The sequence below is a fragment of the Sorex araneus genome, chromosome 8 (genome assembly GCF_027595985.1).
Source record: "Sorex araneus isolate mSorAra2 chromosome 8, mSorAra2.pri, whole genome shotgun sequence".
Classification (NCBI taxonomy): Eukaryota; Metazoa; Chordata; class Mammalia; order Eulipotyphla; family Soricidae; genus Sorex; species Sorex araneus.
The window spans coordinates 48,925,488-48,941,602 of record NC_073309.1 but is presented as its reverse complement, the minus strand read 5'-3'; the positions used below and the strand labels follow the sequence as shown (position 1 = coordinate 48,941,602).

General features: G+C 59.5%; 2 protein-coding genes across 3 annotated transcripts; one reads left to right on the top strand and one right to left on the bottom strand.

Annotated features, from left to right (window-relative positions):
• Positions 1-1,500: 1,500 nt before the first annotated feature.
• GEMIN7 (gem nuclear organelle associated protein 7) lies at positions 1,501-8,843 on the bottom strand. 2 transcript variants are annotated; one of them, XM_055145849.1, is made up of 3 exons: positions 8,734-8,834; positions 3,905-4,002; positions 1,501-2,190 (listed from the first exon to the last, which is right to left on the bottom strand). In XM_055145849.1, exon 3 carries the CDS (start codon positions 2,180-2,182, stop codon positions 1,784-1,786), a length of 399 nt encoding a protein of 132 aa, XP_055001824.1. In that variant the 5' UTR covers positions 2,183-2,190; positions 3,905-4,002; positions 8,734-8,834; the 3' UTR covers positions 1,501-1,783. The 2 variants fall into 2 exon arrangements, with proteins under 2 accessions (XP_055001824.1, XP_055001823.1); XM_055145848.1 differs by lacking the exon at positions 3,905-4,002 and having other exon boundaries at positions 8,734-8,843.
• Positions 8,844-12,216: 3,373 nt separating this feature from the next.
• ZNF296 (zinc finger protein 296) lies at positions 12,217-15,857 on the top strand. Its single transcript, XM_004607745.2, has 3 exons — positions 12,217-12,534; positions 12,718-12,867; positions 14,839-15,857. Exons 1-3 carry the CDS (start codon positions 12,264-12,266, stop codon positions 15,822-15,824), a joined length of 1,407 nt encoding a protein of 468 aa, XP_004607802.2. The 5' UTR covers positions 12,217-12,263; the 3' UTR covers positions 15,825-15,857.
• The last annotated feature ends 258 nt before the right edge of the window (positions 15,858-16,115 follow it).

Below are 16,115 nucleotides of genomic sequence, written 5' to 3'. Positions count from 1 at the left end.
TTAAGACTCCGACTTGATTGGGTCTGGACTGCTGGAAGGGTTTGAAAAGGAACGTAGCCTCCCCGGGGCGCCAAACCGAAGACTTTCCTTGAGGCGTGGCTGCACTGCTTCCTCGCCCAGAGATGGGAGGCGAATCTAGTCACCCGTGGCGGGCCACTCCGCCCGGGTCTGCGGGAAGCGCGGTCTCCGCGACCCGGGTCTCATCCCCGCCCACCCGAAAGCCCGCCGCGCCAAATAATCGCCGCCAGCCAGGTTTTCAGATCCCTCTAGCCACGCCCAAAACTAACTGCACTTGCCTGGGCCTAGCCCAGCTGCACTAGACCGAGAGCCACCTTTCCACCCCCTCAGCCTGGCTGCAGCCCTGAGGATATAGTTCAGGGATGGAGATCCTGCACGTGCAAGGCCCAGGGTGGGATCCCAGCACCTCGGAAGAAAACAAAAGGAGGAAATGATTTTCGGTGGCCGAATTGGTTCTTTGCTAGGGGGGAGGATCTTCAGAGTTGCCCCACCTAGCAACCTCAAGAACCTGGAAAATAAAACAATTTACCTCCCTGGGGAGATGTTGTGCTGGGATGCACGTTTGATCCCAGCACCTCATGAGTTTCCAGTAGTAAAAGGCTAAAGCACATGCTCTAAACGTGGGGAGGGCTGGAGAGATAGCACAGCGGGTAGGGCGTTTGCCTTGCACGCGGCCGACTCGGGTTCGATTCCCAGCATCCCATATAGTCTCCTGAGCACCACCAGGAGTAATTCCTGAGTGCAGAGCCAGGAGTAACCCCTGTGCACTGCCAGGTGTGACCCAAAAAGCAAAAAATAAAAATAAATGTGGGGAGACTGGATTCTAGTGTTAGCACTGTATGGTCCCCTGAGCTTACCATGTATGTGAGGCCCTGGATTTGATCCCCAGGCCCACAAAAATAAAGACTCATTCCCGACCCTGGAAATAGGTCAGCATCTCAATTTATGACGCACTACCTGCCTTTTTTTCCCCTCTGGAGAAGCCAATGTTCTCTCTCAAACATGTGTCCAACCTCCCCCATCCCACCCCCATACCCCTGCCAACATCTTTCTAAGTAAATTTCTTTAAAACTACAGTTTTGGGAGCCGGAGAGTTAGTATGATAGGTAAGGTGTTTACCTCACACACAGCCAATCCAGCTTCGATCCCCACCATCCCATATGATCCTCAAGCACTGCAGGAATTGATTCCCGAGTACAGAGCCAGAAGTAATCACTAAGCATTGCCAGATGTGGCTCAAAAAGCCAAATAAAATAAAACAAATGTTTTGTTCTGTGACTATTCCTGGCGCTGCTCAGGGCTTAGTTCTGGCTAAGAACTCAGGAATTACTCTTAGTGAGGCTGGCAGGGGACCATATGGGATGCGGGAATCAAACATGGATCAGCCACATGCAAGGCAAGCACCTTGTCCACTGCACAACTGCTCCAGTCCAAAATAAAACTACTTTTTACTAAGAAAGAAAGAGAAGCAATTTTCGGCTGCACAGTTCATGTTCCTTTATTCGCCCTTTCTTCCCCACTCATCATTCTCCGAAGTCCTAAGGATCTGCTTTGGTTTTGAAGCCTGATTTCTACGGTTCTCTGCGGCAGGGCAAGAACACCTCCGGCTGTAGAATTTGACTGACAGATCCAGGGTACCCCCAAAGAGCCACAGTTGCCTGGAGCCCACTGCAGGAAATTCCGAAGCAGTTCTGAGCTTCCTGGGGTGCACGCAGAGTTCCGGGCCCAGGAGCACCTGCCGGCTTGGAGTCCCTTGGGTTTGTGCTCACGGCTTGAAGGTGTAGGCGATGATGTCGCTGCACCGAAGCAGCGCCTCTGCCTGCACCCCTATCGGAGTCTGCAGCTGCGACACGTAGAAGTTGGCCACGTCCAGGTCTGTGGCTCCGAAGTGCGCGGTCACGTGCACGCCCTCATGCAGTGTGAAGTTCACCTGGTGGCCCACCATAGCCAGCAGGCTGCGCAGGTAGCGTTCGCGCAGGGCGGCTCGTGCCCGCTGCTCCTGGACCTCGCGAGATTCCTGAGCTCCCGCGGCAGAGCCCGAGACTTCAGTCACGTCCGGCTTCCGGGCCGCCCGGCGCCCATCGGGGGCGAAGCCTCGGCTGAAGCCGTCGGGGCCCCGGGGGAGCCGCAGCACGGGTACGGGCATGGCCAGCGGGGTCTGCATGGTCCGGGCTGCGGGGTGAAGAAGCGCAGGGCGCCATTAGTGGGGAGCAGGGACTCAGGAAGGGGGCGGGGTGCAGAGGCTGGTCTGCCCAGCGCAGTTCGACTTGCCGGACCCCGGGCTCTGAATCCCTACCCCAACCCCCACCGTCCCTTTGCCCTCCACAAGCCTTCCCAAGACCCTTGGTGGGAACCAAGACTTAACCCCCCCAACACACACACACACACACATACACACATACCCACCACCACCACCACAGACTCTACCCCCCCCAACACACACACATACACACACACACAACCCCCCCCCCACCACCCCCCTTCCTCTCCAACACCACATCCTACGGAAAAATTTCCAGTCTCGGGAAGCAGCAGTGAGCGGCTCCTACTGGCTGATTGGAATACAGAAATAATGATAATTACAGATGATCAACCACCAGCTAAAATAGAGAAATACCTGAGACCACAGGAATAGGAAGGAAGAGAAGAAAAAAATGCCTTTGAAAAAAACTGGGGGTGGGTGGGGCTGTGGCAATAGCACAGCGGGTAGGGCATTTGCTTTGCACACGGCTGACCCGGGTTTGATTCCCGGCATCCCATATGGTACCCCAACCACTCAGAAGTAATTCCTGAGTGCAGAGCCAGGAGTAACCCCCTGTGCATCCCGGGGTATGACCCAAAAAAAAAAAAAAATGGGGGTGGGCCAGCGAGGTAGTACAGAAGGGAAAGAGGGAGCTTGTACAACAACTGACCCAGGTTGGGCCCCTGACACCCCATATGGTTTCCCAAGCCTGTCCTGGAGTGATTCCTGAGTGGAGAACCCGGAGTAACACCTGGGCATCATCAGGTGTGGCCCAAAGACAAATAGGAAGCAAGGTGGTAGTGCGCAGGTTAAGGCATTGCCTTCAATGCCCCACCAGCGGGGCTCTGATCCCTGGCACCGCCAGGGGTCGCCCCTGAGCACAGTCAGGAAAAGCATCCCCTCAAAACAAGTAACTAAGACTGTAGTATCAAGGGGACCGGAGTCATACTACAGCGGGTGCACGTGGCCCACCCAGGTTCAATCCCCAGCATCCCATTGGTCCCCGAGCACCGCCAGGAGTAAACCCTGAGCATTGCTGGGTGTGACCCTAAAAGAAAAAAATAAAGACTATCAAGGACTCTCTACAGTCTCCTCTCCCCACCCCCACCCCGCACCAATTCAAACCAATAAAAGACAAGTGAAAACATCTGTGCTCGCGCAGGCGCACCACGAAATTATCAACATTCAGGACTAGCCACCATCACTTCCTGTCTGCTCTGTTGAAGACCTCACCAGACTCCACCCTGCCCCACTTACACCTCCCCACATCGAGAGAGCCCCTGTCATACCACATCCCTTCCCCCTCTCGGAACCCTCCCCTGGCTTCTAGCTAGCTGTGTCAAAGCCCAGGTTCCTGGCAGCCCAGGCCTGCTGACACCCCTCTAGTGCCCTTCTGGGTACTTCCAAGACAGGAGCGCACCTAGTACTTGCCCTGCCTCTGTGCTTTCTTTCTGCAAGGTGGCTGTCTCCCCCCAGTATCCCCTGCTTGCCCCCCCCCCACACACAGGAGAGAGGGTATTTTTCCCCCTCTTAGCTGATTATCAGGATTCCACAGACTTGCACAGGACAGATTTGGTGGTATATTTGTCTCACATAGTGTACTTAAAGACAGTACAGCAAGGAGGGCGCTGGTCTTGCACTCACCAATGGGACTCAATCAATCCCATGTGGCTTCCCGGAGCATCATTAGGAGTGATCCCCTGAGTGTAGAACCCAGAACCCAGAGCATCACTATGTGGGTCCTAAAAACAAACATATGTGAGGCTGGAGCTATAGTACAGTGGACAGTGGGTAGGGCATTTGCCTTGCATGCAGCTGACCTGGGTTTGATTCCCAGCATCCCATATAGTCCCCTGAGCACCGCCAGGAGTAATTCCTGAGTGCATGAGCCAGGAGTAACCCCTGAGCAAAAAAAAAAAAAGAAAAGAAAAGAAAATTGTATATAGTACAGTGGGTAGGGCATTTGCCTTGCACGTGGCCGATCCGGGTTCAATTCCTCCGTCCCTCTTGGAGAGCCCAGCAAGCTACCGAGAGTATCACGCCCACACGGCAGAGCCTGGCAAGCTACCCGTGGCATATTCAATATGCCAAAAACACTAACAAGTCTCACAATGGAGACGTTACTGATGCCCACTCAAGCAAATCGATGAGCAACGGGATGACAGTGATACAGTGACCTAAGAAAGGGACTGAACTCAGTGCCAGCTGGGGACAGGATAATGACCGCCAAGAGGCAGGTTGACACACAAGTGTGGCTTTGTGGGAGGATGAGGGCAGGGACCCCAGCTGGAGGCAGCCCAGCCCGCAGGTAAAGTGTTCAGCGGGAGATGCGGCTGGAGAGATAGAGCAAAGGTCAAGGTTCTTGCCTGACCTGAGATAGGTTCCATCCCCAGCATCACGAGGTCCCCTGACCTCTGGCAGGAGTGACCCCTGAGCACAGAGCCAGGAAAAGCTGGCACCACTGCCCCAAACCAAAAGCCCTCAATAAAAGTGTTCTGTGAGTTCTCTGACAAAGTCCCAGCTTGGGGCCTGTGGAGCCGAGTAGGAGCCTTTGCCTGCCAGGCTCTTCCGGGGCCTGCAGCTCAGTGGGGAACCCTTTCTAAGGTGGTGTGGGCTAGGGTGCACAGCCACCGCGTGGTACCATACGGCCCCCGACCGCTGTCCTGTCGGTGCAGGGAGGCTATGGAGAAACAGCTCCCAGGGCCAACTCCTGACTTAGCCAGACAGGCCCAGGTTCTCACCGCAGCCTCCAAAGGGCCCCAAAGTTGGGCAACTTCTTCCCCTCTCAGTCCAGCAACTGTGGCGGCCCCACCCTCTACCTTTTCCTCATAGGTTGGCCCCCCAGGGAGCGGAAACTGTTAGAACTACATCTGAACATGTCTCCTCCACCAGGGCACCTTGGAGCCTGCCTCCCAGAGCCCAGAAGCCTCGTTACTCCAGGGACAAGGCCCCCAAACCAATCCCACCAGCCACCGGGCCCCCTGCCAGTCCCCAGAACAGGCCACACCTATCCTGCCTCAGGGCCTTTGCACTCGCTGGCCTTGGACCCTCCTCCAGCCCCAAGATTCATTATATTCCCAGATCCGGCTCCCCTCCCCTTCTTCCTTGCCCTCAGCTCACTGCTCAAGGGTCCCCTTGTCCCCTCATCAGGGAAGGACACAAGTGACCTTTCTACCACGTGCTCAGCTTGACCTACCCCCCACCCCTCCTGACTATGTGCACTGGCCTGCTGCCACATGTCCCTTCTCTCCAAGAACAGAGGGCCAAGAGTGGGGACCTAATCAGCATGTTCACCACGCCCTCCCCACCCAGCTTCGGGTCTGGCAAATGGAGGGAAGCCAACGCACATGGGAAAAAAATGAAGAATCACTGAGGCCAGAGCAAAAATACAGCTGGGAAGGCATTTGCCTTGCACAAGGCTGACCCAGGTTCCATTCCTGGCACCCCATGTGGTCCCCTGAGCCCTGACAAGAGTGATCCCTAAGCACACAAGATGTGGCCCAGAAACCAAAAAAAAAAAAAAAAAAAAAAAATCAGGATGGAACAACAGTACAGGGGGTAGGCTACTTGCCTTGCATGCAGTGGACCCAGGTTTTATCCCCGGCACCTCATATGGTTCCCCAAGCACAGAGCTAGCAGTAACAAGCCCTGGGCCCGCTGGGTGTGGCCCCAAACCCAGACAAAATAATAATAAAGGATCACCCATTCTGGCAACCCTTACCTGAGTGTCAGTGCTGTGCCCAGCCCATGAGGGTCAGGAAACATAGGCTCGTGGCTAGACAAGGACTGGCAGAGTGGTGGGGACAAGAATGAGCCCAGGGGCTGGAGCGATAACACAGCGGGTAGGGCGTTTGCCTTGCATGCAGCCGACCCGGGTTCGACTCCCAGCATCCCATAGGGTCCCCTGAGCACCGCCAGGAGTAATGCCTGAGTGCAGAGCCAGGAGTAACCCCTGTGCATCGCCAGGTGTGACCCAAAAAGCAAAAAAAAGAAAGCAGCCCAGGGAGCAGCCAGCTGAACCAAAGAGGGGGCTCTGGGAAGGACAAGGTGGAGATCTCTGAGTAGGTGTGAGTCGGCTGGAGATCTGGGGGGGAAGGCAAATGCCACCCCCAGGCTCCGAGGGCGCAGGACACGGTGTCTCGGTGGAGGACTGGGGCGCAGCGGCGAGAAGCTGGGTGTCTGCCAGGGCTGACCATGCTCCACCCGCTGCCCAGAGAACTGATGGTAAGGTAAGGGCAGGAAGCAGCCTCGCAGAAAGGAGACCCCGCTGAGGGCCAGGTATTAGATGGGGGTGGGCAGCGGAGATGAAAGAAGTGGTCAGATAAGGGTACATTTTATTTGTCTGGGTTGAGGGGCCCAAATTCTGCCCAGGAATTACTGGGGGCCCAAATACTGAGTCAGTCTGGGGCTGGTAGCCTGCAAGGCAACAGTCTTAAACCCTGAGCTATCTCTCTGGCCTGTTCAAACATACACTTTTTTTTTTCTCTTTGGGTCACACCCGGCGGTGCTCAGTGGTGACTGCTGGTGGTGCTCAGGGGACCATATGGGATGCCAGGGATCGAACCTGGATCGGCCGTGTGCAAGGCAAAATGCCCTACCTGCTGTGCTATCACTCCAGCCCCAAACATAACTTTTTTTTTAAATTAAATGTGTGGTTGTTGTTGCTTTTTGGATCACACCTGGTGATGTGCAGGGGTTATTCCTGGCCCAGGACTCAGGAATTACTCCTGGCAGTGCTAAGGGGACCATTTGGGATGCCAGGAATTGAACCTGGGTGCCCCATGTGCAAGGGAAATGTCCTAACCGCTGTACTATGGCTCTGGCCCCCTAGGATAGACTTTAAAAGGTAAAAAGCCCTCACAATTTGCTAATAAAGGGAAACAGCAGGGGCAGGGGGCACCCCCAAAACTTTGCTGTTGGGCGAGACCCCCATTAATGAATCTGAGTTTCATATTCATCTGCCCGCACTTCGGGATGGAGGCATCGAAAATTCTATCTGACCAGCAGTCTCCAAGTTCTGGCAAATGCCCCTGGGGCTGTCTCTCCTTTCCCTAGAGCTAGAATTAGCCAAGGATCAACAGCAACACAGCTGGTGGCCAGGAATTACTTCCAGTGTTGTGATAAAGCCCACGAAGGTGGGCCTGCCAGTGGGAGCATTTGTCTCCTCCACTAGGGAAACCCCAAAGCAGCTCTGTGGTGGTCTGACCCAGAGAATCCCAGTTTTCTCAAAAGGGGAAACTGGAGCTCTTCCTTTCTAGGCACAAGCCGGGAACTGGCAGAAAAGGGGCCTGACCCCACGGGGCCACCGCCCAACGCCAGCCCAGGGCAGCAGGGCAGACTGTGATGGGCAGTGAGTGCAGGGCGGCCGTTGGAGGTTCCAGGGACAAGGTGTGACCTGATAAGAAAGTTCTTTGAAAAAGGTCACCGAGGGTGTGCCCAGGCAAGCATTAGCCACTCTCTGGGGAGTGAGCCCAAAGTTCTTAATCCTTTCAATTTCCTGGCCGAGTATCCTGCTCCACGGCCACCGCCCCACCCACTCACCCACTGCACACTCCACTCACCCACACACCCGCCCACACACTCCGCTCTCCAGAAACATCCGAATCCATCTCTCACTCCTGGAAAAAACAATCAGCCAGGCTCCCCTCCAACCTGGAGAGGGAGGGCCAGAGGGTGGGGCGTTTGCTTTGCTCACACACAGCTGACCAGGGGTTCCATCTCCAGCATCCCCTAGGGTCCGGAGAACCGCCAGGAGGAAACCCCTGAAAATCGCCGGATGTGGCCTCCCTGCCCCCCAAAAACTGGCGAGGTAGCAGAGCGGGTAGGGGACTTGCCTTGCACCGGTGGCTCCTGTCCCCTACCAAGAGTGATCCCTGAGCACAGAGCCAGGAGTAAGACCCGGCAACTGCCGGGTATGGCTCCCAAACCAAACAAACAAAAAAAAAAGCCCATCGCTAGGTCAAAAGCAGGCAGACTGAGGGACTCACGCGGCGCCCTCCTTTGGGGCTAAACGCGTTGTTTCAATAAAATGGGGGGAAAAGCTGCGTCTTGGGAGCAGAGTCACCGGCGGGCGAGGCACGCGGCTGGGTGGCGGTGCCGGGATGCAAATGCGTTTAGTGCGGGCTCGCCCGAGGTTCCAACCCCAGCCCCGGCCCCCCCACCCCCCGCCACCGGCTCTGCGCGCCCCCGGGGACGGTCAGTTTCCATTCAACTCCGCACGTCCTCCCGCCCCGCCGGCGTCCTCTGCGCGCCCAGCGCTGGGCGTCCGGGCTGGACCCGCGTCCCGCTTGGGCCTCCCGGCCAGCGCGTCCCGCCCGCCGCCGCCGTTAGGACGGTTACGGCCGTCCCGGCGCTGGGGCCCCGCCCGAACGTGCGGGCGCGGCGGACGATGCACGGCGGGGAGGCCCCGCATCCGGCGTAGCCAGCCGGCCCGGCCCGGCCCGCCCGCCCCCGGGCGCGCGCCCCGCACTCACCCCGCCGCGCCGCGCGGTGCCCCGACTTCCGCCGGCGCGCGGGCCGCACACGCCCGGCCGAGCCCCGAGCCGCCGCGCCCGGGTTCCGCCCGCGCCGCCGCCCCACGTGGTCGCCCGCCCCGCACGGCCCCCGGCCCCACCCCGGCCGCCGGCGCGCGCCGCCGCCCGCCGCGCCCTGGGACGGAGGAGGAAACTGAGGCTCGGAGCAAAGCCACCCCCCACCCCCCACCCCTCCGATCTCCCCGCACCGCGGCAGTTACAGGCGGAGTGCGGTCTAGGCTCCCTCCGACTCCTGCACGTGTGCGCTCCTACTCCCCCCCATCCGAGCTCCGACTTCCCCCCGACCGAGAAATCGGGCTTGGAGAGCGGCTGCTGGGAGGGACCCCTTCCCTCCCCGCCCCGGGGTCATATTGTCCCCTCTGCCCACCTTGAAGTGTCGTTTTACAAAGGAGAAAACTGAGGCCCTGAAAGGTTATCTGTCCCGCCAGACAATTGAGCGGAGACCCAGACTTGACTGTCCTGGTCACTACCTCTCCACCCAGTCATTTTCCTGTAGGATATATTTTTTCCTGCGCTGGGTGTCTGGGTGTCTGGCTCCCAGACCCTCGGCTAATAGTTATTTAATCCACCTCTGGGAGCTGGGGAAATATACAGCCCTTTTTTTTTTTTTTTTTTTGCTTTTTGGGTCACACCTGGTGATGCACAGGGGTTACTCCTGGCTCTGGCTCTGCACTCAGGAAATTCTCCTGGCGGTGCTCAGGGGACCATAGGGGATGCTGGGATTCGAACTCGGGTCGGCCGCGTGCAAGGCAAACGCCCTACCCGCTGTGCTATCGCTCGAGCCCCAATATACAGCCTTTTTCTTGCACTCCAGGACCCGGGTTTGATCCCTGACACCCCATATGGCCTCCCGAACACTACCAGGGATAACCCCTGAGTGCCAGGTACTCAGGAATAACCTCTGATCTCCAAGTGCTCAGAAATAACCTCTGAGTATCCCTGGGTGTGCTCCCTGCCCCCCCACCAAATGAATCCACCTCATTTGTTTCTGAGGCCTGAGCTGCAGAAGGTCTAGGGTGAGGGAAAAGGTGTAATTGTCCCAGCCTTGGGGATTTAAGTGCTGGAAAGCAGATGAAAAATGAGTGTACTAAGGTAACAGGATGAGGAGGTGATAACCCAGAGAAAGCTTGCATGGACTGGTCAGAGGGGAAAGCACTGAAGAGACCACCACGTCCAGGAACAGATGGGGGAAACTGAGGCCCAGGCGCTGGGGACAGATGGAGGTCAGGGAGTGTACCTTGTAAGGCCTTGGGCCAGGTGGGGCCACTTTAGATATGGTGGTCAAGGAGGCCCTGGGCTCTCAGGAGGACAATTGAGCAGAGACCTGAATAACAATGAGGAGCCCCGGGGGCCTTGGGCCAGCTCTGGGGAGATTAGCATGTGAAATTCCCTTGCACTGGGCCGGACACTGCAGCTGGGGGTGGAGGACAGACCCTGGCCCTAACCTCAGGGGATTTGAATTGAGTGCTGAGGACAGTCCATAAACAGTTCTGATGTTATGATACAGACTGTGCCAGGAGAAAAGAAAACGTGTTAAGTGTGGAGGGTGGGGCCGGGTGTTGATGCCACTTCAAACAGTGATCAGAGAGCTGCAGGCAGGCAAGTTCAAGGAGGCCCGGTGGAAGGAGGTGAGACAGCCGGCTAATGAGTTTGCAGGGCATTCTAGGACTAGGAGCGAATCAGATATACACCAACGCCAACCTCCTCTGCTCAAAACCCATCTCCGAAGGCCAAGACCCTCTTGCTTGGCGATTTTGCTGGGGGAAGGGCAGAGATGCTCAAGGGTCACAATGAAGGTGCTGAGGGCACCAGATGCACTGGGGTTGGATTGAACCGGGATTGGCTACATGCAGGGTGAGTTCTCAAGTGCTAAAGAGTTTTTTGGATCTAATCCAGATCCCCCCACCCCCCAACCACCACCCTCCTGAGCTTCCTCCCCTCATTAGTCTGGAATTTCCAGGTTGACCGGCCCCTCAGCTCCCTCAGACTCTACTGTATGCTTCCCTGGGGAGGGAAGAACATTGAAAGCCCCCATCCCATTAACCCTGTCCAGTCCTTAAAACCAGTCCTAGCTTGCTTTTTTTTTTTTTGGGGGGGGGTAGCTGGCTCCTGGCTCCGAACCCTGGGATCACTCCCTGTGGTGCTTGGTGGACCATAGTTGCTGCCCAGGATGGGACATGTGCAAAGGCCAGCACTGGATTCTCTGGCCCAAGCCATTTGTCACTGTAGAGGACACTCTTTTTTTCTTTTTTCTTTTTTTTTGTCTTTTTTGGGTGACACCTGGCAATGCTTAGGGGTTACCTCCTGGTTCTGCACACAGGAATTATATACTATCGTTCTGTATAAGACACTCTTTTTTTTTTTGCTTTTTGGGTCACACCCAGCGATGCTCAGGGGTTACTCCTGGCTTTGCACTCAGGAATTGCTCCTGGCAGTGCTTGGGGGGACCATATGGGATGCCGGGGATAGAACCCAGGTCGGCCAAGTGCAAGGCAAATGCCCTACCCGCTGTGCTATCGCTCCGGCCCCTGTATAAGTCACTCTTATTTTACCTACTTCTCTGGTCCAGAGCGGTCTCCCTGAGCAAACGGGTGGCGCACAGAGGGTTGACGCTAGTTCACTGCCGTCTTTCCTTTAGCTCTACAAGTACGCACAGGGCATTCAACACTTAGTAAGGTTGGCCCAGCACAGTTTTCTTGTCCTACGTTGAATGGAGGAGTGCTGATAATTAGAAGGTGACCAGTTAGGTAGATGACCCTGCTATTTCCTGGCTGGAGACAGGGACACACATACATGCACTCTCTGCCTCTGTTCCACCAATCCAGACATGGCTTCAGAAATTGCCCTCCCGGGGCCTGAGCGATAGCACAGCGGGTTGGGCCTTTGCCTTGCACGCGGCCCACCCAGGTTGGATCCCTGGCACCCGATATGGTCCACCCAGCACCGCCAGGAGTAATACCTGAGTGCAGAGCCAGGAGTAACCCCTGAGCATTGCTGGGTGTGACCAAAAAAAAAAAAAAAAGGAATTGCATTGCTCTTCCTTGGGGCGGAAGCGATCGATGGACAGCGGGAAAGGCTCTTCCTCTGCACGTGGCTGACCTGGGTCCCACCCCCAGCATCCCGCACGGCCAGGAGCGATCCCCGGGTGGGTGCAGCGGAGCCAGGAGTCGGCCCCGAGCATCGTCAGGTGTAGCCCAGCCCCGAAAAAGGAAAGCAGTCGCCCTTTGCCGGCGCGGCGGGGTCCTTCATGAAGACTGGCCACCCCGCCTCAGCGGGTGGGCAGCGGCCCGGCCGGATTGGGCAGCGGGCGGGACCCCGGCGCGCGGCCCCGCCCTCGGGCCCCACCCCGGGGGCGGAGCCACGGGCCGGGCCAGCACGTGTAAGAGGAGTTCGCGGCGGGTCGCCGCAGCCACTCACCTGAGCGCCGCGGTCCGAGCGCGCACGGCCTGCGCGTCCTCCGCCCGCGACTCATGTCCCGCCGCAAGGCCGGCTGCATGCCCCGCCGAGTGGAACTCGAGCCCGCCAGCAGCTCGGACGACGAGCTGGAGATGCCGGACCTCGTCATCGACGTGAAGCCCGAGCCGGACGCGCGGCCGCTGCAGGCCCCGGCGCTGGAGGAAGCGCCCGCGCCGGGGAGCTTCGAGAGCGAACCCTACTTCTGCTACCCGGAGCCCGAAGCTTCCGTCCACGCCGCGGGCGCGCGGAACCCGTGCTGGGCGGCCCTGATCGCCAGCCCCTTCGGTGAGTGAGCGCCCCGCCTTCCCACCCGTGGCACCCCGCCACCCCGCCCCACGGGGACCACCCCCTCGCCGGTCGCCGACCCCCTGCCCCTCCCCCCCGCCCCTCGGCGTTCGCGGCCACTCGGAACCCCCAGCCCTCATCCTGGCCCCACCCGGTGCTCACCAACCCGCTTCCTCCCTGCAGACCGCCAGCCCTGCACCGAGAAACACCCTGATCTGTTGACCTGCGGCCGCTGCCTGCAGGCCTTCCCGCTGGAGGCCATCACGGCCTTCATGGACCACAAAAAGCTGGGGTGCCAGCTGTCCAGAGGCCCCAGCCCCTGCCAGGACTCAGGTAAGCGCGGTGGCCGCGCCCGGCTTCCTGTGAGAAAGGGGCCGAGCTGGACCGGCGGGCAGCGACTGTACTTCCCCTTTCTCGCTCCCCTTTCGGGTGCAGCCTAGGCGTGGCCAGGGCCTGCCCTGTCCCCAGGGCTGGGACTAGTGGTGAGGGGGTGGTGGAGGCAGGGGCCAGCCGGCCGGGCAGGCAAGGAGGGCCGCCCACAGGGTGTGGCCAGCTCCCGTCTGGGGATTTGCCATTATCGACGCCCCCCTCTAGTCCCCAAATCTGGTTTCACTTCTCCTTCCCCTTGGCCAGAAATAACTGGCCAGGTGGCTGGACCAGGGTGGCAGTAAGCGGCGAGGACCTCTGGGGAGGGCAGTGGCCTGGAGAGAGGCCAGCTGGGAGGAAGACTTTTACCATTTGCTGCCTTTCTCCCACTTCTGCCCCTTCTGATGGACAGGGCCCAGGGGTGCCTCTTGGTCAGCCGGGAAGGGGGTGCCTGGTGTGTCCCGCCCCCCCCAGGGCCCCCGGGGCTCTCCCAGGCCTCTCTGCTGGGAAGCCCCTGGTTTGAGTCAGGTCTCGGGCCTTGCTGGACACCTGGGTCCGTTCTCTCAGGCGGGAACTAAGACGCCTTCCCAGGGTGGCCATCTGAGTGGGCTGGGGGCTCCTCCTGGCTCCAGGGGTCTTTTCAGATTCTTTTCAGATGTTTGGAGTTTTTTTGTGTATTTTTTTGTTTCCCTTTGGGTGCCGGAATTGGAACCCAGAGCCTCACGCGTCCAAAGCAGTTCTGCCAGGAGGGTGCCATTCCCAGCCTCCTAGGATTTTGGAGAAATGGATTACCTGCCCTGGGTTCCCTGGAGAGGGTCTGAGAAGTCCAGTGCCTAAGGCCGGGCTGGGCAGGGGGCGTGGCCTCGTGGGCGGAGCAGGTCTGGGACAGGATTAAGGGGACTGAAGCCCCGAGGGCTCAGCTAGCCTGGTCCTGGTTCTGCGTCCCGGACACACTGCCTTCAAGAGAAGGCCCCTAGAGTCCCCAGGTTCCAGCCACTAAGGAAGGTGAAGCTCTGAGATGGGAGGGGGGGGTTCTTGTCCAGGGTTACCCAGCTTGGAGGCAGGTCTCAGAACTTGGAAAGTTTTATGCCCTATCCCTGGGTTCTCTGCAGCCATCAGCTGCCCGCAGGCTAGGATTTGAAATCTAAGGGCCAGTGGGTCCAGGAGCTGCCACAGGGACAGTGGCCAGAGAGGCCAGGCCCAGAGGGCTGTACGCCTCACACCCCTCCCTGGGTGGGGACTCGGGGCCACTCAGGGCCCTTCCTGCTAGTTCCTTGAAGAAGGCAGATTTGCCCTTTTTTCGTAAGCCAAACAGGTCTGAGAGCCTCAAGTCTAGACAAAACACCACGTTGGGGAGTTATCATTTGGGGTCCAGGCAGAGGGCGGGGAGCTAAGTCAACACCACACTCCTCTGTGGGGCTTTCTAAGCATGTCCCCATCCAGACCTGGACCCGTTCTCTTGAGGCAGGGATGCAGGGATGATGGGAAGCTACTTCTGTGTGTCTGTCTGGGTTTGAGGCACACCCTTCAGTGCACAGGGCCCAATCCTGGCTCTGCTCAGAGCCCCCCTTTGGTGCTAGGACTGGAACCAGGACTGGCTGCGTGCAAGTCCAGAACCTCAACCCCTGTGCGAGCTGTTTTTTAGTGTACAATCTGCCTTACACGCCCCAAGTTTCTGGGTTGGCACCCCAGCTCTGCCCCTTCGCTGCCATGTGAGAAGTGTGGGGGCCACTGGATGTCAGAGGGAGCCAGGGTGGACTCAGCTCAGAGCTCGGGCAGGAAGCCCAAACCTGCCCCTCTCCGGCCAGGTCCTGGATTCCACCAGCCCCAAATGTCCGGAGCGCTCCAAGCCCAGAAAGCACCCCCTAGGCGGCAGCAGCACCCACAGGGGTGGTCTTCCCCTGGATGCCTTCTAAACCCCCCTATTCTTCTCTGCAGATCACCCTGAGGACCTGAAAGTCCTGAGCTGCCTCCGCTGTGGCCGCCAGTTCGCCGGCGCCTGGAGGCTGCTGCGCCACGTGCAGTGGGACCACGGACTGTCCATCTACCAGACGGAACCCGAGAGCCCCGAGGCCCCGCTGCTGAGCCTGGCCGAGGTGGCCGCTGCTGTGTCCCCGGTGGCAGGGCCGGAGGCCGAGGTCAAGGCTAAGGTGCCGCGGCCAAGCAGCCTGGGCCGCCGGAGCCCCACCTGCCCAGTGTGCACCAAGACCCTGAGCTCCTTCAGCAACCTCAAGGTGCACATGCGCTCCCACACGGGCGAGCGGCCCTACGCCTGCGACCAGTGTCCCTACGCCTGCGCGCAGAGCAGCAAGCTCAACCGCCACAAGAAGACCCACCGGCAGGCACAGGCCCTTAGCCCCTGCCCGGCGCAGCCCCCCAGCCAGGAGCAGGCTGCCGCGGCCCCTCCCGAGCCCGCGGCCCACGCCGCCGCCCCGGCCAGCGCCCTCCAGCCCAGCAGCGGGGAAGGGGCCGGGGCGGCTGCCACGGCGGGGATCCAGGAACCCGGGGCGCCCGGGCTGGGGGCTCAGGCAGGCCCCAGCGGGGAGGCTTGGAGTGCTGCGCCCCAGGAACAGCACATGGACCCTGCCCAGCCCCAGAAGCCATCCCCCAAGAAGGTGCCCAAGGCCGGGGGCAAGAGCCGCGGGCCGGGTGGCAGCTGCGAGTTCTGCGGGAAGCACTTCGCCAACAGCAGCAACCTGACCGTGCACCGGCGCTCACACACCGGTGAGCGGCCCTACGCCTGCGAGCTCTGCCCCTATGCCTGTGCACAGAGCAGCAAACTCAACCGGCACCGCCGCATGCACGGCCTGGGCGCCGGCGGCCCGCGCTTCCCCTGCCCGCACTGCCTCGTGCCCTTCGGCCTGCGCGCCACTCTGGACAAGCACCTGCGGCAGAAGCACCCCGAGGTGGCTGGGGAAGCCTGAGCTGCAGGCCGCGCCCCTCCCCCCACCCCGGAGCACCCCGATGTGAAGCCCTCCTGTCCACCCCCCCCCCCAGTAAAACCTCCCCCTGACTACCTGCATTTGCACTCTGGCTTTCTTGGGGTGTCGGGGTGGGGGGAGGCTGGGCAGACCGGTTTGGGGTGAGGGGAGGCCAGCCCCCGGCGCCCGCGGCGCCACAGGACTGGCACAGAAAGCCGCGCTCCCGGTTCCCGGCCAGGGCGAGGCCGGGCAGAGGCCTGGGCCTGTCACCAGAGGCCCTGGGCAAAGTCCTGG

What these genes read in the sequence shown, in the direction of transcription:
- ZNF296 (XM_004607745.2), top strand. Translation starts at nt 12,264, where the DNA reads ATGTCCCGCCGCAAGGCCGGCTGCATGCCCCGCCGAGTGGAACTCGAG. An exon ending in CCTGATCGCCAGCCCCTTCG is followed by an intron (nt 12,535 to 12,717) that starts GTGAGTGAGCGC and finishes TCCTCCCTGCAG; the next exon opens with ACCGCCAGCCCTGCACCGAG. An exon ending in CAGCCCCTGCCAGGACTCAG is followed by an intron (nt 12,868 to 14,838) that starts GTAAGCGCGGTG and finishes TCTTCTCTGCAG; the next exon opens with ATCACCCTGAGGACCTGAAA.
- GEMIN7 (XM_055145848.1), bottom strand. Translation starts at nt 2,182, where the DNA reads ATGCAGACCCCGCTGGCCATGCCCGTACCCGTGCTGCGGCTCCCCCGG.